The sequence below is a fragment of the Crotalus tigris genome, unplaced genomic scaffold, assembly GCF_016545835.1.
Source record: "Crotalus tigris isolate CLP2741 ecotype Arizona unplaced genomic scaffold, ASM1654583v1 scf7180000024119.3904262, whole genome shotgun sequence".
NCBI lineage: Eukaryota > Metazoa > Chordata > Lepidosauria > Squamata > Viperidae > Crotalus > Crotalus tigris.
In genome coordinates, this window is record NW_024100396.1 from 3,334,146 (window position 1) to 3,358,315 (window position 24,170).

General features: G+C 35.6%; 1 protein-coding gene across 9 annotated transcripts in view; it reads left to right on the forward strand.

The window, feature by feature from the left end:
• KIF13A (kinesin family member 13A) overlaps positions 1-24,170 on the forward strand; it is a 78,898-nt gene that overhangs the window by 25,406 nt on the left and 29,322 nt on the right. For all 9 annotated transcript variants that reach the window (XR_005554163.1, XR_005554164.1, XM_039322613.1 and 6 more), the window contains 17 exons: positions 2,850-2,962; positions 5,498-5,609; positions 5,967-6,179; positions 6,557-6,667; positions 7,627-7,761; positions 8,605-8,735; positions 11,341-11,427; positions 12,626-12,795; positions 13,358-13,568; positions 15,155-15,317; positions 16,346-16,486; positions 17,737-17,886; positions 18,897-19,061; positions 20,995-21,168; positions 23,095-23,246; positions 23,337-23,469; positions 23,570-23,716. Coding sequence is in view for 7 of the 9 variants with exons in the window: in XM_039322613.1 (XP_039178547.1) it covers positions 2,850-2,962; positions 5,498-5,609; positions 5,967-6,179; positions 6,557-6,667; positions 7,627-7,761; positions 8,605-8,735; positions 11,341-11,427; positions 12,626-12,795; positions 13,358-13,568; positions 15,155-15,317; positions 16,346-16,486; positions 17,737-17,886; positions 18,897-19,061; positions 20,995-21,168; positions 23,095-23,246; positions 23,337-23,469; positions 23,570-23,716 (2,508 nt within the window). In the remaining 2 variants the exon portion in view is untranslated. The remainder of the gene's footprint in view (positions 1-2,849; positions 2,963-5,497; positions 5,610-5,966; positions 6,180-6,556; positions 6,668-7,626; positions 7,762-8,604; positions 8,736-11,340; positions 11,428-12,625; positions 12,796-13,357; positions 13,569-15,154; positions 15,318-16,345; positions 16,487-17,736; positions 17,887-18,896; positions 19,062-20,994; positions 21,169-23,094; positions 23,247-23,336; positions 23,470-23,569; positions 23,717-24,170) is intronic.

Sequence of the window (24,170 nt, forward strand, 5' to 3'; positions counted from 1 at the left end):
TGTAAGTCAAGGACTATCTGTACTTTATCACTTTTTTCCTTTTTTTTTTTGTGATCAAGTTTTTGACACCTTGCTAGGCGACTGGTGGTACTCAGATATTGCCATATCCTAAAAATGGTACAATGGGTGAAAAGGTTGAAAAGCCCTGGTATAAATGACAATGTATTTCCACTGAAATTTCTGCTGTTATAGGTGTAAATAATATTTTTTAATCTGGAATTTTGAGGACCAATTTGATGTAGTGATTAAGGAATAAAGGACTAGAGTGACATTGGATGATAAAATAGTTTTAAAATTAAAATGCTTTGACAGTTAAATTCAGCCAAAGAAGACACTGAGTTTTTAATATGAAAGTGAATATGGATTTCTAATGCATACCACAGTTTATTTTGCATGAAATATCAAAATAAATATTGAATTATAAAGGTCCAGTATGACACCTAACTACATTTATTTGGCATAGTTTTTCAACGTGTGCCTATGCAAACAAACAAAAATAGGCGCATTCAGCAATCTGGAACTTTACATAAGTAATTTATTGAAGAGTGTTGATCAGTAGTCATACCTTAGGTCTGTGATGGTGAACGTTTTGGACTCTGCATGTCAAAAATTCAGAAAATGCTTACCTTGCCTGCTGGCATGTCATATCACCACCTGCATCCTGGCCAAAAGAGGCCTCTCAGGACCTCCTCTGTGAACTCTCCTCTCCACTTTCTGGACCCTCAAAAGTCACATGAGAGAGCCCTGGTTTCTCAAGGCTTCTGGAACCTCAGAAAATCGTATGAGAATCCTTGCATGATTTTCAGATGCCTCAGGCTGTGCAAGAGAAAGACCCTCCAGATGAGTTTCAGGGGGTCTGGAGGCCTGGCATGTCACCTGTGACACACATTTCGTAAATTCACCATAGCTGCCTTAGGTATTTAGTGGAAAGAGAGTGACAGACTGAGGTCAGTAAAGGAAAACTCAGCTTTGTTGCAAACTGTCTAGATTGAGGGACAACTTAATCTTGTCTTTTGTGATTAAAGTATCGTGCAAATTTTATCAATAAATAAAAGAAATTGGTTTATCTGTTTAGAATCCTGATGCTACAACAGTTATAAATGTGAAAGACGGTCATAAGTCACTTTTTTCAGTATCATTGTAACTTCGAATGATCAATAAACAAATAGATGTGAATTGAAGACTACCTGTGTATTGCCTTTAACCTTGTCTTCAAATGTAGTATATGCATAATTAATTTGTAACTTGTAACTTTTATAGTATAGTACTAATCTATGCTAAAATATTATTTGAATATGAAGAAAATTAAAACATGTAAACTTTTGTGCTATAATGATAAGCTCAATAACAATATTTATTTGGGTATTATTTATAGTACATAGTACTATGTACATCATTATAATACATAGTACATTATTATGAAATGCTTTGAGAAGCTAATAAAGGACATTATTGTATCTAGCCTTCTGCCAGTATTTGGCCCGCTTCAGTTTGCTTACTGACCAAATCGTTCAGTTTGTCTACTAGATGCTGGGGAATGATTGTGTTAAATGCTGAACTGAAGTTGACAAACAACAAACGCACATGAGTATTTCTTTCCCCTAAGTGCTTCAAGCTCAGATGGAGAATAGAAGAAATAGCATACCGATTTGGTCGGTAAGCAAACTGAAGCAGGTGAAATGCTGGCGGGAGGCTAGATACAATAATGTCCTTTATCAGCTTCAAATAACATCTTAGCACAGAGCATTGCTATACTGAAAAAAAGTGACTTATGACCGTCTTTCACATTTACAACTGTTGTAGCATCAGGATTCTAAACAGATAAACCAATTTCTTTTAATTTGTTTATAAAATTGACACAATTCTTTAATCACAAAAGACGAGATTACGTTGTCCCTCAATCTAGACAGTATGCAACCCTGTTACACAGCATCACAGTCTGATTTAGAAGCATCACTGCTTCATACAGGAAGGAGGTGCAAAGAGTGGCGAGGATGGCTGAAAAGATTATTGGCAGATCCCTCCCTTCCATCCAGGACATAGCACATAAGTGTCGCTTGAGCAGGGTTCGTAAGATTGTCTGGGACACAACACATCCTCTTCACGACCTGTTTTCCTTGTTACCTTCTGGGTATCCGAAGCAGAACACCTGTCACAGTTTTGTTCCATACAGTATTAACCTTGTGAACTCTGAAGCTTCCTCCTTCAGTTATGTATTCAAGGTGGACAGTGATTAATATTTATATGTTACTTATGTAAGGGTGTAGGTCTATACATATGTTTTATATAGTATGTTTAAATGTGCATTATGTATGTGTACACTTTGAGAGCAAGCAACTAAATTTCATTTTTAATGCATGCCATTGTGCTCACAGTAAAAAATGACAGTAAAGGTTATCTATCATAAGAAGTGAGTATTTTCCCAACTGTTGACCTTTCAAGATGATAATGAACTTTGGGAGTTATAAATTGAGGCCAACAGAAGGGCAAACCAAATCTTTTCATCCAGTTTTTTTTTAAAGGCACAGAGGAAATAAGCTGAAATTACACAGGCTCAGCTTTGTTAGATGGCCAAATGGCTGAATAGTATCCCATTTTGTTGGAAAAGTTAAGAATAAAGGTGGCTTATCTCTAAAGGTTTCCCTGTCCTATTCATAGCCTTATTTTCCAAAAAAGTATTCAGCCATTTGGCCATCAAATTTCAGCAATGAATTCTCTCAGTGTTGGATGTGATCAGTGAGGTACTGTGGATGTACATGGGTGTTGCGAGTTTTTACTTATTTTGTAAATCATAATATCCATTAATAAAGCTTCAGTTCTCGCCCCCCCCCCATTTTTTCCCTACTTAGAACTCTGGAGAGAAAGTGAGCAAAGTTAGCCTGGTTGATCTGGCTGGTAGTGAGAGAGTATCTAAAACAGGAGCTGCAGGAGAACGTTTGAAGGAAGGCAGCAACATAAACAAGTAAGGCACTGATGAAATTATATTATCCAAATAAATTGATTCTAGCTGCACTTATAGGAAAGCCTTCAAATCACGTTTCTGGTCTTTTTGCTACATGCAGATTGTATTTTTATGTTCTGGATGTCCTATTATTTTTCTGCACTTATTTTCTATTGATGAGCTAGAAATATAATTTAGACAGGATCTTCTGCTGTGAAGCAAATGCGCTGAAATCAGGCCAAGCAGTTCTTGGTATGGCAACAAGGAGAAATTAGGTTCATGGTTACAGAGGTTTTCAAACTATTCTTTCTACGGGGTTTTAAAATATAATTATAAAATATAAGAATAATTAACAGGGTACAGGGACATGATTTCAAAATGTATAACTATTAAATAAAATGGGAACAATCATAACAGAAGGGTTCCTTCACACAATTAATGTATTTTTCAGAAAAAAATAAATGATGGAGTTTTAACGAGGTATTTTTTTTTCCGAAAGAAAAGGTTCTGATCCAGAAACTGCCTTATTTGCCTTAAAACTGTCTTATTTGCTTCCACTAAAGCTATTTGTAGTGTAGTTTTTTTAATAAAACAAAGGATAGCTGATGAAATAATTATTTCTTATATGCTTTTAAGCCCCCAGCCCGTCCCACCCCCACCCCCAATCCTTACTTTCTGGAGTTGATTTGTGGAGTTCCCTGCCAGGTCGCTGCACCTAGTGGGCTTGTTTTGGGCTGTTTCTTTTGCAGCGTCTGGTCAGTTTTCCTTCTCCCATCTTTCCCCTCTGTACCTCAGCAGTCTTGGAGCATCAAGACTTGCAGTTTTGCTTCCGTATCTGGGGACTGCCACTGAGTTGCTTGCCTCAGTGTTGGACGCTTTTCCCCTACTTCTCTGCTGTCTTCCTGGCTTGACTCCTTTTTTCCACACCCACACCCACACCCATGCCTGATTCATCTGATCCATTTTATGTAACAAAAGTCTCCAATTAAGGAGGGGTTGGATCTGTTTCAACCCTCGTTCCTAGTCAGCACCAAAGTGCTGGATCCAAGGAGGAAAGGAGCAATGCCTGCTCACTCTGGGTGGTGAGTTCATTCTCCCTCCTTGGTCAATTTTATTAGTTGATTTCTGAGCCTAATGTTTTGAGAAAGAGATAAGTTTTCCATGTCATCCATGGTTTTATACTCTTTGATCTTGTATTTTATGTATTTATTTAAGACACATATGATCTCCCATCTCAGATATACAGTAATAATTTAGCATCAACAGCAACAAAGATAAGTAACTTTAATTGATGCAGTACAATGATACTGAGATCTGAATCAGTCCCTCCTCCTCCCCGATGTAAACCATAAAACCAGGTTTACTTAACATCCTGGCCCAGGGCATGGGGATACATCCAGGTCTTAAGACTTTGCAGAAGACCCACAGGGGGGGGACCATCCAGATCACAGAGGAAATAGTGTCTATAGGGCAGGCAAAATGATGGAGAAGGCACACTTCCAGGATCCCACACTTTCATTGTCACTTTACTTGGCTCACTCTAAACAGGCCCTCTAGTTAGCTCTCGATGGACACAATAAGGGTGGAAAAATATTTACTTTTTGCCATCCATATGGCCACAGAATAATCCTTAAGGAAGATTCTTCTCAGTGCTTGGTCAGCTTCACTCTTCATCTATTCTTCATCTTCTCTCAGTGGCATTCTAGAGCCATGTTTCTCAACCTTAGCAACTTTAAGATGTTTGGACTTGAACATCCACTAATACTGTTCTAAGCATTTTTATATAATCTAAGGACTTGGGTAGATCACTGCTTTCCTCCTTTCTTAATTCTCTCCATTAAAGAAGGCATTTCGGACCCAGGGATATATTTTTGTGTGCAGTGTCTCACGATATACTAAGATTTTTTTGTTATTTTAATTCTCTGCAATTGTGCCAATTCTCTCCCTGAAAAAGTCAGAACTAGTTCAAGTATTCACAAATACTAATGCTTTCCATATGTATCTGAAAGGATATGCATTCCAGTCTATGATGTGTCCTTTCCTCTGTTCTATGACATGCTCATGTGTACAGGAATGTATTAGTGTTGTTTAGCTTTACATTACATATGACAAAGTTTTACTTGGGCAAAAAAGGAGAACAAAAGTCTTAAAAAGGCATTTTTTTTAATGTGGCTGTGTTATTATACTACAAAGGATTTTTTCTTATTGTATGCTGTGCTACATGAAGCAGTTTTAATTACAAATAAACAGTATTAGAAATCACACTGTACCCAAATTAATCGTATTTATCAACAATTCATAACATTACTACATTTAAAGTCTTTAAATAATGGAACTAAAATAGGTTCATTTGAATATTTTTTTATTATAAAGAAGTCTTAAACTTGCATGTATGTATAGTGTCATCTTAGCATTCTACAGATTCCTGTTCCCCTTCAAAAAAAGTTTATTACATACTGTAGAGCCTGCTTTTTTAAAAATAAAGGCATTGTTAATTGTAAATTTTCCAAATTATGTGTCACATGCCCAAATTGATCACATTTACTATTTTAATAGGTCCCTTTCAACACTAGGCTTGGTTATCTCATCACTTGCAGACCAAGCAGCAGGAAAGGGGAAAAATAAATTTGTGCCTTACCGAGATTCTGTACTCACTTGGCTTCTCAAGGTAAACATAGTTATATTCTACTCCTATTTAAAAATGGAGATATCATTTATTACCCTCAAGTAACCATGCACCTGGGTGTACAAGCTGCAGCATATTTAGTAAAAATGGGAAATACTGCAATAAGATCCAGTGTGGGGTTTGTATTTTTCCTTTATGACCATTGCAACAAAACATATTCTAATTTTTACATACTGATTTCTAATGCTGAATGTTAGAAATGTCTAAGGGTGACCAGATCACTTACAGCTGAAAGAGACTTTAAAATGATATCTGTTAAGAATAAAAAATATATTTCAGGCATAAGAATACTTTAATTTTGTTTTACCACATTTTATCTATTCCTAATAAACCTTTTAGGACAACTTGGGAGGAAATAGCCAAACAGCCATGATAGCTACAATCAGTCCAGCAGCTGATAATTATGAAGAAACATTGTCTACATTGAGATACGCAGATAGAGCTAAAAGGATAGTAAATCATGCTATAGTGAATGAGGATCCAAATGCTAGGGTTATCCGAGAACTACGGGAAGAAGTAGAGAAGCTGAAAGAGCAACTTTCTCAGGCAGAGGTAAAGCAGGTGAAAATTTTGTTTTATCCAGTAATATTTAAAACATGAGTAAAATGGAAGTAAGAGAAAGGGACAAATACATTTACATTTAGACAAAACTTTGGAGTTTTCTATAAACTTTGTATCAGAAAAGGGTTGCTATTTTGAGATTCCAATTGAAAGGAAACAGAAAAATATAACTCAGTATTCATTCTATGATTCTATGAAGGAGAATGAAAAGTAATGTCTTTAGTTTACAAATATACCCCAAAAGAGTGATTTGGTCTGAGCTCTCTGTTTTCCAATTTTCTTAATTATAATTTTGAAATGAAAATATTTTATATAAACCACCTTGGAATTTTGAGAAAGTTGTAACAGGTGTATTTTGAATATTAAAGGCTATGAAAGCACCAGAATTAAAGGAAAAATTGGAGGAATCTGAAAAACTAATACAAGAATTAACCATTACCTGGGAAGAGAAATTAAGAAAAACTGAAGAAATTGCACAGGTATTTATGCAATTATGCATTTAGTACTTAATTGAGATGGATTAAATTTATATTCCTATTTCCTAAACATGTTTCAGGTGCAACATATTTTTAATTTTTGTAATAATGTTATAGAGCAGACAATGTATCGGAGCTTTTTCCCCATTGCTGGCAATGGGGTGGGCAAAGTTTCCTGATGATGCGTCCGGCGGGCCGGCAGTTTGACACCCCTATTATAGAGTCAATACACACACTGCTGGAGTTAAAGAGGTTTTGAGTCTTATGTATGCTGTAGGTAGTCACAGCATTTCAAAAGCAAGGATTGCTCATCATAACAGATAAATGCAACTGTTCATTCTACATTGTATTAAAATTATATCTGTGGCCTGAATTCTTCAAGGAAAGCTGAGCATTCTGAGCATTTCTTCCCTGGAAACCATGCTTTTTCTCACATAAAACAAAACATGTTGAGTTTTTATATAGTTTATTTACTTTCAGCTTCATTCATCTTTGAACAGAAGGTTATAAATAAAAATTGTACCTGTTTGTGTAATTTTTTGTTTTAAGTTCATCTCAGCTGGATTCAAATTAATGTTGGCTTTTCTACTCTATCTGTTACTGATTTTGAAGAACAGTGATTCTGCTCATAGCAAAATTGTGTGTGTGTGTGTGTGAGAGAGAGAGAGAGAGAGAAAGAGAGAGAGAGAGAGAGAGAGAGAGAGAGAGAGAGAGAGAGAGAGAGAGAGAGAATGAGAATTGAACACTACACCAAAAATTGTTCTGCTTGAATGGGAAAATGATACAGTATCTTACTCAATACCCAACACTATTGCAAAAACTGTGGCATAAGTATTTATAGAGAAGTATTAGCAAGTATATTTCTTCCACTTGTGATTCTTTGGACACAGTTCATAATATTAAAGTTCATTGTCGTGAAAATAATTACAGCTATTACTTCAAACTTTCTGTTAATTTTACAGGAAAGACAAAAGCAATTAGAGAGCATGGGTATTTCTCTTGAATCTTTGGGGATCAAGATGGGAGAAGACAAATGCTATCTGGTGAATTTAAATGCAGATCCTGCACTCAATGAATTGTTGGTTTATTATTTAAAGGTAAAAAACAACAATAATCCACACTTTCAAGTTCTTTACTTTTATTGAAGTTTGTCAAACCGGATTTTGAAAAAAAAAAAAAAATAGGAAGCTTACTATGTCTACAGTACCCAGCAAATTTTTTACTCTAGTCCTTGACTTAAGACCACAATTGAGCCCAACAGTTATGTTGCTAAGCAAGACATTTGTTAACTGAGTGTTACCCTAGTTTACGATGTTTCTTGCCACGGTTGTTAAGTGAATCACTGCAATTGTTAAGTTAGTAAATGGTTGTTAAGTGAATCTGATTTCCCCATTGACTTTGCTTGTCAGAAGATCACAAAAGATGGTCACATGACCCTGGGACACTGCAACCGTCATAAATATGAACCAGTTGCCAAGGGTCCAAATTTTGATCACATGACCATGGAGATGCTGCAGTGGTTGTAAGTGTGAAAAACAGTCATAAGATACCTTTTCAGTGCCGTTGTTACTTGGAACAGTCACTAAACAAATGGTTGTAAATTGAGGACTACATGTATTTTGAAAGTATGAGTTAGTGTTTAATGAAACCCTTGTAACAGGCTAGCATATGAAGATTTCTCATGTGATTGTCAAAGATTTCCAAATAGCTGTTTCTGACATACTTCCTCTCAGTATACATGAGCCATGGAGGAACTAGAGACAATTAAATGAGTTTGAGGCAGTGCTCTGTAGAAAGATGCAATATCACCCATTTCACATTTTACAGTAAATATAAACCTTTGAGTTTGGATTAGATTGCACATACATTGTAATTTATAATTCTTTACTTAGGATGATAGAAGCAGCAGATTTTATTTTCACTCTATTTGTCTTAATCAGGATCACACTAGGGTTGGTGCGGATACCTCACAGGACATACAGCTATTTGGGATAGGAATTCAACCAGAACATTGTGAGATAGACATTGCACTAGATGGAGAAGTTTCTCTCTCACCAAAAGAAAATGCAAGGTAAGGGCATCTGTAAAATTGGGAGCCTTTGTAATTTAAACAAAAGGACCTTGCATTAACAAAGAGAGGAAGACTCTGTAAACTTGCCTAAACTTTGAAAGCTACAGTTTATTCTAGCTAGTACTAATTACTGTGCCTGACTTCTTCCTTCAGAAAAACTTGACAGCGTTCATACATTTCACAAAGTTTGTGGCTAATGGTTCCAAGTAGTTTTGAGGTTAAGAGCCATCCTTATTTCACATCAGGCTGATTTTAGTGTCAGTAATTTTGGGATTGAGTGCTGATTCGTGTTCACTTACACATTTATCATTAGTTACACTTTTGATACTTTTTAAAGCCAAAAACAAAGCAGGAAAATATTTTTCAGTAAGATTTTAGTTAGTGTAATTGTATTAGACAGATTTTACACAAATATTCTTATTCTTTAATTGGGGAAGGCCAGCTGTTGGCAAACATGTAAATATATAGAAAATTAGTTTCACTGTGTTTTTTGTAAGGCCTGTTACCATGAAAGTTCAAGGCTTAACAACAAAAATATTCTGAACAGATGGTATTCATGTTATGATAGAGTTGCATTGTCATTGTCAGAATTAGTCATTTTGACTGGCAACAATAAAGAGGCATGTCACTGGAAAAAATGTATAAATAAATAAACTTTGTTTAATTTGTGTTTCATCCAAGATTTCTAAATAAGCACAAACTACATTATAGAATTACAACTGACAATCGAATCAGTTCATTGTTGATTCTTGTGGAAAAAGCAATTAACTTCTTTATGATTGGAAAATGAATTTAAAATGAGGATTATTTTTTTCACAGTTGAAGTACTGAGGATTATTTATATTGTCAGCCACAAAACAAAGAAATTATGCTTTAAATATCACCTGCTTGAGAAAATTGAGATGGAAAATTAATTATTTTCCTGGTTTATGTGCCTCTGTTTATGAACAGAATTGAATGTTATATAAAATCTACTTCTTTTAAATTATATTCTAAACTGAGAATGAAAGGTATATTTTGCTTCTTTTGGCTTATACAGGGAATGAACTTTATTTTTATGGAATAACTGCATATTGGAGGAATTTGTATTACTGTTGAAGTTATTTAAATAAATGTATCATTAAAGAGATTTAAACTAGGTTTCTGCAGATGGCTTGCAGTAAACAGCCTGTGACCCAGTTACTTAAATACATGCACTGTATTGCCTATTCCCCCCCCCCCTTTTTTTTACAGCAGGGATGTACTGCAGCAAATATGTTTTTGTCAGTAAGAATTAAAGCCTTAATTAAATTCTTGATGATTTAACACTGAATACAAAGTTATTATTTTTATTTCATTCATGTTTGTATTAATCCTATGTAAGTTAAGAAAATGGGTAACCTATTGATAATATATTTCCAAAATTGGAATACACAAGCTATAAAAATTCTGTCATTAGTTTGCAAAATGTTGTAAAATACAGAAAGATATGATTAGTAAAAATTAGTAAGGTATAAAATGGTAGCCTTTGATGGATGCTGCTCATTATCAAGTAATTCCAGTTGTAATTATAAGACCTCAGTATATAATCAACCATCAACAATCAGATTCAGATGGAGCATCTGCAGTGTGAGCTTCTCGTGTCTTTATAGGTCTTATTTCAGTGTGGAGGTGGGTAAGAAGTCCCATATGATTCTACTATGTGTGTAAGGCCATAGTTTATACCTTCTATCCAGTCATGTGTATGTGCAAGAGTCAATCATTTTTCTCTTCAGGACTGCATGTTTTTATTTATATATCCACACACAAATTCTGTCCCACAAGCATGTGTACAAATCCTTATCTCCACTCCATTGCAACCTTCACTTTACAGTGGATTAGAAAGAGCCTTCTATACGCTTTCCAGAAGAGCAGCGATACTAAGGTTCAGGGTTGTCCTCGTTAAGATACTTCCAAGAAAGTCTACCCAAATTCTCCTTGCCCACTCATTTCCACCCCATGAGTGGCTCAGATGAGCTAAGCAGTTTTCTGATTTTTAGGTTTTTATCTTCTCTTTGCTTCAACCCTACATGCTACAACAGCTTGCTGGGTTGAATGTAGCTATTCACATGCCATTTAAACTGCTATATTTCTCTAGCCTAGCATCAAATCAAAGATACTAGTGTAGTGAGAGATTTGTCACTTCTATGTTCCACTACACTTAATGGCCACATAATTGTATTTAGCCTATCAAGCAATGACCTCCATCAATTTACTTTAATATCATAGTGACCCGGCGGCGATTTGAAATGGATGGTCAATCTAGCACTTACTAAATATAGCCTGTCTAAAGGGACATTTGGAATTCTTCCCAGATTGTTGGGGAATGAGGGCAAATTCACAGCCAAAAGGCAGTGATTATCCACTCTTTCACTAAAAGACAAAAGAGGGAAGAGACATTACCAGGCTTTCTGTTTCTCCCATAGAAAGAGGTAGCAAATGTCTAGGCTTACTCATCGTCCTTTAATCTTAACCAACTAGAATAATTCTCTGGTAGACTGGACTTTGCTGAAGTACTATCCACAATAGCGTGGGAACTTGAGTATGAAGAATGATTTTAGTCTTATAAATGTGTTTTATTTTTCAGATCATGTGTAAATGGCACACTGGTGTGTTCTGTGACTCAGCTGTGGCATGGAGATAGAATCTTATGGGGAAACAACCACTTTTTTAGGTATTTGTTTTTAATGTTCCATAATAGTTCAGTTGTAATACTAGGTAGCAATACCCAGCCAACTCTTTTCTGGTGTCATAAACTTAAGCATGAAGGGAACTGAATTGTACTTTGCACTGATGAGAGACCACTAGGAATACCAAGTCTGTTGACTAGACTTTGAAGTCAAAAAAGCATCTCTGAAGAAGATAGCAGCAAACCACATATTTTTCCTGTGAAGAAAAATAACATGATTTGTCCATGAAATCACCAAGCGTCACGGTCAAGATTTTACTTAGTTTACCTTATTTATATAGTGAATAATTTTGCTTACAAGGGATACTTCCAAAAAGCATTAATTAAAAAGTTACTACATTTCAAAGATCAGAATTAGTTTTTCTCAGTTTGAGATAGTGATATACAGGCCCCAGCAACTATTTCTAGAGTTTTATTCAGCCGACTTGATATTTTTTTATTTTATACTGTGACACCTATATTGAAGAGAATTTGAAGTTAATTCAATCTAAATTCAATTATCACTTGCATCAGCTTTTAATATTCCACCATATTCATCATAAACAATCTTGATAGTAAAATGTAACAAATATCATTTTTTGTAATATAAAATTGTTTTATTCTTTTTTAAAAAACAAAATCAAATTTTATCACATTTACCACTGGTAGTAGGAAGACTGACACTTCAACACAGTGGTTTTTAGAATCTTTGACCCAATTACCTGCTTTCCCAGATTAAATAATGACATTATCCCCACAAAAAAGCCTAGGCTTGTTGCTTTATATAAGTATCTTGGTGGTAGCAATTCCAAACTGGATCCTTGAATCATAACATACTATATATTGTTCCATTCTCTCCAGGCTATTCCCAGAGTACCTCCTTGAGGAGCAATTATCGATCTAAGAATCCCTACTGTAATATATCGTGACTTCCTGCTAGTGCTGTCTTCCATAATGATCCTCCATAGGATGTTTAGTGATGTTTAGTAGTTGATGTTTCAAGGGCTTGATGGGCAGCTAGCAGTATACTTTTGTATTCACATTTTGTAGGATGAGCAAGGACTATAATCACATTTTTTTCTTTCTTTGTTTTGGAAAAGTATGTCTTTTCCTGCTGTCCCCAGTTCCTTCATAGAAATAAACTTTATACAAATTTATTTAAAAATCATATTGGTAATTTTATACCTTTTTATTTTTCATGTAGAATTAATCTTCCTAAGAGAAAGCGTCGAGATTGTTTTAAAGACTCTGAAAAAGAAAAAGAACATGAAGCAGAACATGATTTAGATGCAGCCAGCGAAGCTTCTTCAGAACCAGACTATAACTATGAATTTGCACAAATGGAAGTTATAATGAAAATGCTGAACAGCAATGGTGAGCAAATGATGTTCAGGGGTGCTGAAACCGAACAGGTGTAGACAGGTCTCTGGTTTGTAGTATATTGTCTTGATACATAATAAAGAACATACAATTCTTCTATATCAACACATCAGTAATTGTAGCGATTTTCTGTAAATAGATGTTCTAATAGAAAACTTGGAGTACATTTTCCCAACATTATTTTTATTCTGATAGATGGAACCTAAATATATTTACTGAAAGTTTTATGGGGTTTATCTTTAAAATTGAGTTTTGAAATAGTGTCTTCTGCATTTTTCTAGAATATATACTTCTTTTTTTTTTTTAAAGAAAGGCATGCAGGTTTTGAGTCATGTCCTTTATTCCACCTTAAATCATTTTAGCTATAAGAATGTGTGAAAATGTTCCATGTTAAGAAATAAGCCAAACTATACAAAAGGCATATTGGGACAGTATTTTAATGAGGTCAGTGCATAGGGTTGTGAAGCCTAGGAGGATTTTCATAAAGTGATAATGTTATATTAAGCATTCCCACTGGAAATAGTTTCTAAAATAGAGTGGACCCTTTTCTGCCTAGATCCATTACAAAATGTGGTCCAGGTCTTGGAGAAACAGTATTTGGAAGAAAAACGTAGTGCTTTGGAAGAGCAGAGGATATGGTATGAGCGGGAGCTGGAACAGCTCAGGCAACAGCTTTCTCCAGAAAGGCATTATCAGCAGTGTGGTGGCAGCCTTTCAGATGCTGCCCAGGCTGCTCAGCAGAAAATAAATTTCTGGTCAGAAGAGAGGTAAGAATATTGTTCTTTAAGTAACTGAGAGATTGAACTGTAGGGAAAAACTTCTTGAAATCATTTTGAATCAATAGTGATACAAAAGGGTTACCTACTTAATTTGTTGCTCAAATCTGAGTCATTTAAGTTTTTTGTATTCTGTGTCTATAAGGCCTTCAGTGCATTTAACTGGGTTTTTTGCATGATCTCCTCTGTAAATATCGTGTAATCCAGTTTACTAAGAGACTATACTTGCCTTGATTTATTCTAACAGTCCTTGCTTAATAATGGTAATTGGGATCAGCAACTCTGTCGCTAAGTGACATGGTCATAAAATGTGATGTCACATTTGTGACCACATTTGATTTTCAACAGCAGTTGCAGCAGTTCCCTTTGCTATCATTAGGCAAATCCCATATGATTGCAGCATCCTGTAGTCATGTAGTCACCATTTGCAACTTCCTGCCAGCTTCCCCATTGACTTTGCTTATCGAAAGCTGGCAATGAATGACACAGATGGCCATGATCACAAGGATGCTGTGACCATCATAATTGTGAGCTGGCTGCCAAATGCCTGAATCACAATCATCTGACTGCGGAATGCTGTGATGGCTGCAACTGTGAGGAACAATTATAAGTCCTCTTGTTCAGAGTCATCATACCTTTGAATGGTGGCTGAACCAGTGGTGCTGAACTAAACCTGTTGTATATCTACGGAGGTTCTCAGTCATTCAGGTCATGGTTGTCCCAAAAGTGCTTTTAAAAGGGCAGCTGAACTTTCTTAATGTTTCTTGAAACTGAAGAAGCTTCTTGGAAGAGAAGTGAAACATCTCCAAGAAAAAGTCCAGTTGCCTTTTTAAAGCACTTTTGGGATAGGCCTACTGTACCACGTGGGTATTAGTATTACATATTAACATTTAAATTATTTTATCCTAATAATTTGGAGAGACTTGGAAATCATTGAATAAAAACAGATTAAATATTTGTTTAAAAATAGAAAATGCTCTTGATTTTATCAGAAGGCTCTGATAAAGAGAATTTACAAAAAATAATGTTGTAGTTTTCTCAATACTAATATCAGAAACTGATTTTCTAAATTACGTACATTTTTTGATATATTTAAGTCTGGTTTCCTTTGTAGGGATGAATTATTTCGACAAAGCTTGGCAAAACTAAGATAACAAATAGGTTGCTTTGAAGCTTTGTTCATGTGTTATTTGTAAAAGAATAAAACATAGAGCCTTTAGGCAATAATACATAATTTAAATTTGGTCCCACAAATCAAATAATCTATATTCCAGCTTTCAGGATAATTTGGTTATAAATAATGTCTCTTAAAACACCTGTAAAGATGGATTAATTTATGAATTTGTTTGAATATTTAATTATAAATGTTACATATATTAATGTTAGTATTATTATGCTTTCCTGATGCATAATTATTCTAATTTTCATCAGAACTCTACATCTGGTGACCAAATTTATGCTTTTTCATGGAGAATTTACAAAAAATAATGTTGTAGTTTTCTCACTACTAATATCAGAAACTGATTTTCTAAATTACGTACATTTTTTGATATATTTAAGTCTGGTTTCCTTTGTAGGGATGAATTATTTCGACAAAGCTTGGCAAAACTAAGAGAACAAATAGTTAAGGCAAATGCATTTGTAAGGGAAGCTAACTTTTTAGCTGAAGAAATGAGCAAGCTAACAGATTATCAAGTCACACTTCAGATCCCTGCTGCCAATTTAAATGCAAACAGAAAGGTAAGAAAATGTACTAGCAGAAACTATTTTATGTAAAATGTCAAAAAGTCCACAATCATTTTGTGCTCAAGTTAAGATTTAGAGTCTGATTTTGTGCATGAAGTAGACAGAATGAGGATAGTTATACACCAAGAATAAGCAGCTTCTTTCATTTTTGTCTCTGTAACCTGTACATATCAGTATAAATAGGGATTCACACATGTACTGTACTGAAGTACTAAAATATCCACAGGTAATCAGAGTTGTACCAAATTAAACTAAGAACTTGGTGATTATTAGTTCACATTTGATAAGATAAAGTCTTGTATAGAGAGTGAGAGCATAGATCACTTGCATTAATGAATATGTGTGGAATACTCAGAACATAGAACGTTAACATAGAATGAAGTAAAAGCTTTTGTGTGCCAGCTTTTCCCATGCAGTATGGTCATGCAAAAAAGACTGTTTAAAAACGGTGTTATATTTTGCCTGCGTGCTTGTCTCCCCTAACTAATAGCTGACTGTGATGTATTCGGTGAAGTGGATATAACCATGAAAGATTATGCCAAAATAAAGGATTCTTTGTTGATTGCAATACATTCAGTAAAGGAGATTTGTATTCATGCATGAAATCTTAAAACTACATTTAACTAGAGTAATTCTATGTGATTAACATTGAAAACAGATCTTCAAATATATTCCTTCAAATATAAAAAGAGAAAGAAATATAGAGAGAGCATCTGAGAAACATACAGATATATAGATTTTTTTAAAACACATTTTAAGCACTGAACTTTCATGTTTTCATAAATTAATTTTAAATATTACTATTAATGTTACATTATCAAATGTTGTAATATTATGGTAATGTTACATTGATTAAATATAAACAAATTAATATTAATTACAATAATAATGTATTATTTTCTTACTGAGGATGTTTTCATTGTTGATTCATGATTTTACATTACCAGAATACCTTGGCAGATTTTGGCAGTACACAAATTGAATAAATACTGTAAATAAAATGTTTGTGTTTTGTTATTCAGAGAGGAGCAATTGTCAGTGAACCAGCTATTCAGGTAAAAAGAAAAGGAAAAAGCACTCAGGTGTGGACCATTGAAAAGCTAGAAAACAAATTAATTGATATGAGAGAGTTATATCAAGAATGGAAAGAGAGATTTCAGGAGGTATTTAACCATTTTTCTAATACCAGATGTATAAAAGTATGCTTTCATAAAACCCCCTATAGACTCCATTGCCTCATTCATTTTTATGTTAGTTTATTCTAATCCAGTGATGGCAAACCTATGACACGCGCATCAAAGGTGGCATACACCACAAATGTTTTCAGTGATGGGATACCCAACAACAACTAGTTTTAAAAGCACACAACATTCTCATGATTTTTGGAGGGTATGGTGAGAATGAAATGTGGGCTTGTGTAACTCTGGAAGTTGCACAAGAATGGGGCCTCCTTTCAGATGGTTTTCAGAGGTTACCAAGGCTGCGGAAGAGCCTTCTCTGAAGCTTCTTCAAGAACAAAGGCCATGTGCAATCTGGACATCTTCAGATAGGCCCAGATGTCTGTCACCAGAAAGAGAACATTTCCTGAAAGCAACAGATCCTGGAGATTACTGGGACGGCATGCAGCAGATCCTGGGGGGCAATCATACCATTCCCCAAAATTCATATGCCTTGTGGAATTGCAAGAGGTGCCTTTTTGAGTGGGAGTGGTGGTACTAGAGCTGAAGTCAAGGCCCAGGCCTTGACTTCAGGCCCAATTTCTGCTAAGTGCCGCTGTTCCAGGTGGCCTACATAGTGCGTGGGAGGAGAGAATTGTTTCTCTTTTTTTGAGGCGGAAGGGTGACACTCCAGCAGACTCTAATTAGACATTTTCCAAATTTTTGACACACCATAGCCAAGAGGTTCACCAATACTGGTTTGGTTCATTATGCTACCCATACTACCCATGGCTAGTACTTTGTAATATAGTTCCTTTCACTGATTTTGTTGAGCATTACAGGATACATTGCCTGCCTAACAATAAAAAATAAGCATTATCATTATGTTTTATTATTACATTTACATTTCTATCCTGTCTTGACAGTTAAAATGATCCTAATTACTATCTTGTGTCCTGTATTTCAGAGATAATAGAGATTGTTTGAAGTCCTCATTATTTCTGTTTTAAAGATAAATAAACTGTTGGTCCTCAAAATGTTTTTTTTTTAACTGATGTAACTTTTTAGTGCAAATAACTGTTATGTTTCTGCTGTGATACGTAATAGAATTATTACAATAATAAAAATGAAAATAATAGTGTAATTATTTATGATAAATGATATATATTCCAAAATATAGCTCATCATTTCCATGTTGAATCATTTTGATAAACACTTTATGCTTTTGAAATTTGTATCTTCTTTTAAAAAAATAGATGAAAAGACTCACAGGAAAAAGAGGTGACCCTTTCTATGAAGCCCAAGAAAATCACAATTTAATTGGCGTAGCAAATGTCTTTTTGGAGTGCCTTTTCTGTGATGTTAAGCTTCAGTATGCAGTACCAATAATTAGCCAACAAGGGGAGGTAAGGCTTAATCCATAATAAATATTGCACTTTGTTTGTGAAATGAGTATTTTTGTTTTACATGTATATTCCTCTCCTTTTGGCTTTCTGAGGGGCCTTGAAGACTTGGCTCTTCCCCCTAGCATTGAGCTAGGATGGGGGGGTTGAGCTGGGAGGCTTGTTTGGTCTGGTGTCTAGGGAAGAGGGTACTTGGGTTTGTGTCTTTGTTTTGTTGATTGTTGTAAGCCACCCGGAATCATTATATGAGATAGGCAGCCTGTGAATGACTGCCTGAGTAACTGAATGAATTGAAAATAATGGCTGATGTTATGTATAGCACAGTTGGAATTGCCATCTGCTGTGTTTCTGTTTTTCTCTTTGTTTATTTGGTGGTGGTGCTGTTTGCAGTCTGTATTAGCAAAGTGTTAGAAAAGGCAAAGGATGTGGCTTAAAGGAAAAAATGCCAGACACATTACATTGTTGATCTGTGGAGTGAAAGCCTGAGGAAAAGAAAAATCATCCACTAATATCCACAAATAAGCAGGACATCTGTGGACCATATGGAGAACAACTAAATTTCATATGGTGACAAATAGTTTCTCCACACTGAGTTCTAGTATGCTTAATTTAAAAGCCATGTCAATGAAAGAATGGTATCTATACAAAAGGATTTTCAAAAGTATTTCTTTCAGAATACGTAAATTAATAATAGGTTTAAGTACACTGAAATTAGATGTACAATTACATACTGCGAGGGTATGTGGGTCTTCCTCCTGTTTTCCAAAGTCATTTCTACATACCATCGCACATATAAATCTTTGTAGTATAATTTTATTATCAATATTGATTAAGAAGACTAGTATGTCAGACTTGAAAATATTATATATGTATTTTTCTTTATTTAGTTGCTGAAGATACAGTTGTATGATATAAATTACATATATGAAATATATATGTATATCATCTGCATTATTGATATTAAATATTAGGGACTTCTTTAACATCTTAAGTTATTGGTTTTTTTAACACAGGTGGTAGGACGTCTGCATGTTGAAGTCATGCGTGTCACTGGTGCTGTCCCAGAACGTGTTATGGAAGGAGATGATTCTTCTGAAAACTCTAGTGAAAGTGGAAGCTTAGAAATCATGGATAATAATGGAGAAATTATTCACAGACCAAAAAAACTCACATGCAGGGTAAGGGATCCATCATCGATGTCCCAATGTTTTTTAGGGGGTAGATGTTTTAAAAAAATACAATTGGGTAATTACACATTTTAGAATGTTGCAATAGGAAATTGTTTTCTGTCAATATTTAGAGCTTCAGTTAACCAACAATATAAAACATACATGTGATACATGAAGCCACTAGGAAAGGTTGTCAGGCAATTCAGAGCTGTATATCATTAATATGCTGATGTTACCAGGTATATGTCTTCAGCTAGGCTTAGCAGGTGATGGTGTCAAAAGACTTGATGTAGTAACTAGGGTTTGTGTGGGACTGGATAGGAAGAAACAAATAGAGTTTTAATTCCCAACAAAATCTAAAAGCTGTTGATCCTGGTCTGATTCCAAAATAGGCCCATTTTGAAGGAGCATCTTCAATTTAAGATGGCTTGGGTCTAATTAGAACTTAGATTGAGATTTCTAATTAGATTTTGCCTGCTGCCTACAGCAACACAGAAAGGACACAGAAAGGATTCCAACCCTATAGGAAATAGGTGGAGCGGGGCCTTGGAAGCAAGCCTTGTGTGGTTTCCTTTCTCTTGGAATGCTTGCTTCCCAAAGACAGAGTGGCTCCTTCCGCATTTATGCTCTAGAAAGTACTGTTCTTCCACAGTTACATTTTCTAGGGTTAAATCTGTATTCTAGTTATGTTCAGCTAGCTGCCAGTTATATGGAAGTTGTTAATAATAAGTTTTCAGATTGGGTTCCTTTAAGAATAGATCAATTGTATTCTGTACTGAAGACTAGAGACAAAATGAAGCTTTGGGTAGGCGAGAGACTCATGTTCAGGATGCATAATTCCTTAGGTCCTACCCCCAACCAGAGCACTGAAATAGAAGGAAAAAAAGCTTTCTCTGCTTTGTAATCAAGTGGGTGGGATGGAAACAAAATTCTTTTCTCTCTGCCATCATTTAGAAAAGGTTGAAAAATAAGTTGTCTTTTGTGGCCCTGAACTGTAAAAAGAAGTCCAGCTCAGAACTGGGCAGGAGAAAAAATTCCTCAGCTGCTTTGCCTGAGCAAATAAGAAATTAGGGCTGGAAAGATGTGTTTGTGAGTGAATATGCAAGTATTAACAGAAGGAATATTCATGGTTGCCTTACCTTCTGCTGGCATGCAGCTTCTAGTACAGTGGTTCTCAACCTGTGGGTCGGGACCCCATTTGGGGTCAAACGACCATTTCACGGGGGTCGCCAAACAACGCAGTCCACCATTTTTTTCCCTTTTCCCTAGCTGTCCTACTCCCTCTTATTGGTGGCCACACCCACTTGGGGGTCACCACAACATGGGGAACTGTTTTATGGGGTCACGACATTAGAAAGGTTGAGAACCACTGTTCTAGTATCTTTCTCTCGGTTGAACTCAAGTTCAGCTCCTTGCTTGGAAATAATTCCCAATCCTATTCTTACATGAGTTTTGATTTCTTTCTGTTGGAGATGTTCTGTGAGTTAAAACAAAACAAAACACCAATTTGAGAGATGTAAGGAGTCCATTTGCTTTAGGGATCATTTTTTGATTGACATGTAGGCAGTTGACCCTTTCAAAATGTTACACATACCTTCCCTGCCTTTTCTGTCTTTCTCTCTAACTCAGGTTCATGCAACAATTTGGATTCAGTTTCAAAAAGTGTTTTGGAGCACAAACATAGCACTTTTCTGCAGCTCTTTCAAAGATCCAGAAAAATGCTTTAATAATTTGCAGGGAAGGGTCATGTCTGAATCCTAATGGGTCATAAGTACCTTTGGAAGTACCAGAAGAAACTTTGGAATCAAAATTGTAGAGCTGTGCTAATTAAAAGATACATTTTTTTTCCATCTGAGGCATATTTCTGCATTTTTGTAACTAAATACTTGTTTAGAAACATAAATATTTTGGTTTATTCAATTTACATTTCATCATTGTCCAGGTAAAAATTAAAGAAGCAACAGGACTACCACTGAATCTTTCAAACTTTGTCTTTTGTCAATATACCTTCTGGGATCAGTGTGAACCAACCGTTGCAGCACCAGTTGTAGATCCAGATGTGCCTTCACCTCTGGGCAAAGATGTCCAATTTACAGTGACTTTCTCTCATTGTAGGGTAATTATTTGTTTTTCTTTAGACTATCATGTTTATGTTTTTGACTTGTGTATTGCATATACACTGTGGGGTAAAGGGATTTGGGTTAATCCATTTTTGTAAATGCAAAAAGCCTCAATATTTATTCATATGAAAAACATGTATGCAAATTATTTAGTATCTATTTGCAAGCCCAGTTCATTTGTCTACATCAAACTAAGAGTAATTCATAGATACCTCAAAAACAAGTACACACAATGAGCATTGCTTTAGCAACATATTTACTTTTGTTTTTAAGATGGAGGGTTCTTTGTGCTGGTTTTAAGAGATGTCTATGCAAAAAGAAATTATTTCAGAGAATAGTTCATTTGTCTGCCTATCTGAAGTTAGTAATACACTTTTGGGGCTGATTCTATGTATTTCGCTAGGCAGGCATCTAGATATTTAAACAATTGTGGATTTTATTAAACCACCATAAACTATAAGCTATTACATATATCAAAGAGAGACATTATGTATCCTGCTTCTGGTAGAATTCTTACAGGTAATTCTTGGCTTACAACAGCATTTTGGATGGGAATTTCCATCATTAAGCAATGAGGTTGTAAAGCACAATCACATTGCTTAGCAACAGCAATCTCTGCAGTCCTGGTTGCCATCATTAATTGAATCCCATGGTTGTTAGGCGAGGCGAGGGAGGTGCATGTTAGGGAAGGTGCAGAGGGGTGAGTGAGTGCAGCACAAACACAGAGAGGTGGTGGGGAGGATGCCCAGGTGGGGAAGACTTATCCCTGAGATTTCTGACCTTTCCTGCCAGCTTTCCAATTAATTTTCTGGGGAACCAGCAGGGAAGGTTGCAAGGGCGCTGTGACTGGTCGTAAGTGGAAACAGGTTGCCAAGCACCCAGGTCGCAATATCATAACCACAAGGGTGCTGGGATAGCTATAACTCTGAGTGCCATCCTGACTTCGAATGGTTGCTAAATGAATGGTCATAGGTCGAGGACTAATTGTAGGATAATTTAAACTTCAGAGAAAACCAGTGGAAAAAGGAAGTTCTTAAAAGAGTCTGGTGAGAGAGAAAAAGTAAGCCATTTTCTTTTGAATAGTTGGTATCCGAGGATAACCATGAATCCAATTTATTGATTGGATTTACATCTACTGTTCAAAACAGCTTTTCTCACTTTTCAGTTAGTTTTAAACATATGTAATTAATATAAAGTAATTGGTGAAGGGAGCTAATTTGGTGTAGCAGCCTGCTATAAAACAGGAGGACATCCTATTCCTACCTCAGTATGAAACCAATTGAGGGTTCTTGGACCGCATGCTCCCTCTCAGCCCTAGGAAGAAAGCAGTGGCAAACCACTTCCAAATATTTTGACAAGATAAAGGCAGGGATGGTTAGTACAGTCTGGCCAGAATCAACACTGAGTCAAAGGCACAAACACATGAACCAAACTTTTAGCTAAAACCAACAGAACCAACGAAAAACACGTAATCATTAAAAGCAGGAAAAAATTGCACATTGTTATATAATTAATCTTACAATAATATAATTAAAAAGATAACTAAGTAATCTTGTAACTTAAAAATTAAAGTTTATTGGGGGAGAGATGATAGCAATCATTTCAAGTTTAGCTTTGCCATGCTGCGATACAGGTTTGAATACAAAATATATTGTATCCACCACTATAAAAACTGGTTTTTGATTATTTCTGAAAGCATTCTATTGTTATAAAATAGAAATCTGTTAACTATATCCTGGAATCTGCGTGGTACAGCATGTTGGTGCAGATGAATTGATTCATGGAACGATCTGTCAGTTTAGCTGTATTTTTCTCTATATTTGCAATCCATTTTGAGTCTGGGAATTTGATGAATTTCTTCATTACCGACCATACAGGGCATACATTATGTTTTCTGTGGTAAATGTTCCCATTTTTTTTAGGATTATATGGTGAATGTAACAGAGGAATTTCTGGAGTTCATTGCGGACGGAGCTCTTGCTATTGAGGTCTGGGGTCACAGATGTGCTGGAAACGGAACCTCCATATGGGAGGTAGATTCTCTTCATGCAAAATCTAGGACCTTGAGAGACAGGTATTACATTATTCTTGAATCTTCAACAGGAATGAGTTATTCTGGGCCTTCCGAAAAGCATATTTATTGATTTTTTTAAATTGTTTTCAGGTGGAATGAAGTAACACGTCGAATAGAAATGTGGGTTTCAATTCAAGAACTAAATGAAATTGGTGATTATGCAGCTGTGGAGCTTCACCAGGCAAAAGATGTAAACACAGGAGGAATTTTCCAACTTAGACAGGTAGGGTGGATGGGATTTTCTCCTCTTAAAAAATAATGCTAGTGCATTAGTATATTTTTATATTACTTCCACTCTCCCTTTTTTTTTTTTAACTGTGCAGGGTCATTCTCGTAGAGTTCAGGTGGTAGTTAAACCAGTGCAACACTCGGGAACATTGCCACTTATGGTTGAAGCTATTCTGTCCATTTCCATTGGCTGTGTGACTGCCAGATCAACCAAACTGCAACGGGGCTTAGACAGTTACCAGGTAGGCCTTTTAAATGTTAAAATATTAAAGGATGATACAAATTTAGCCTTTTAATTGTAGCGTATAACGTAGCGTAAATGAATTCTGATGTACAACAATGAATTCTAAAAAAAAAAAAAAAAGCTGCCGGAACTCACACACGTCATACAGCCCGCCTTGCCTATCCTACAAGATTCCATCCAAAAAAGGTGCCAGAACTCCGTTTTGGGCGTTCTATGAGAAAAAAAGCCCTGCATAAATGTACCGTTGCATCAGTGTTAGAATGAGTTCCATGTACGCTACTTCTTTCTGACTCTCTTGTGACCTTCAGATCATTATAAGATCATCAGTTCTTTATAGTTAGTCCTCGATTTAGGACCACAACCAAGCCCAAAATTTCTGTTGCTAAGCGAGATACTTGTTAAATGAATTTTGCCCCATTTTATGACCTTTCTTGCCACAGTTGTTAAGTGAA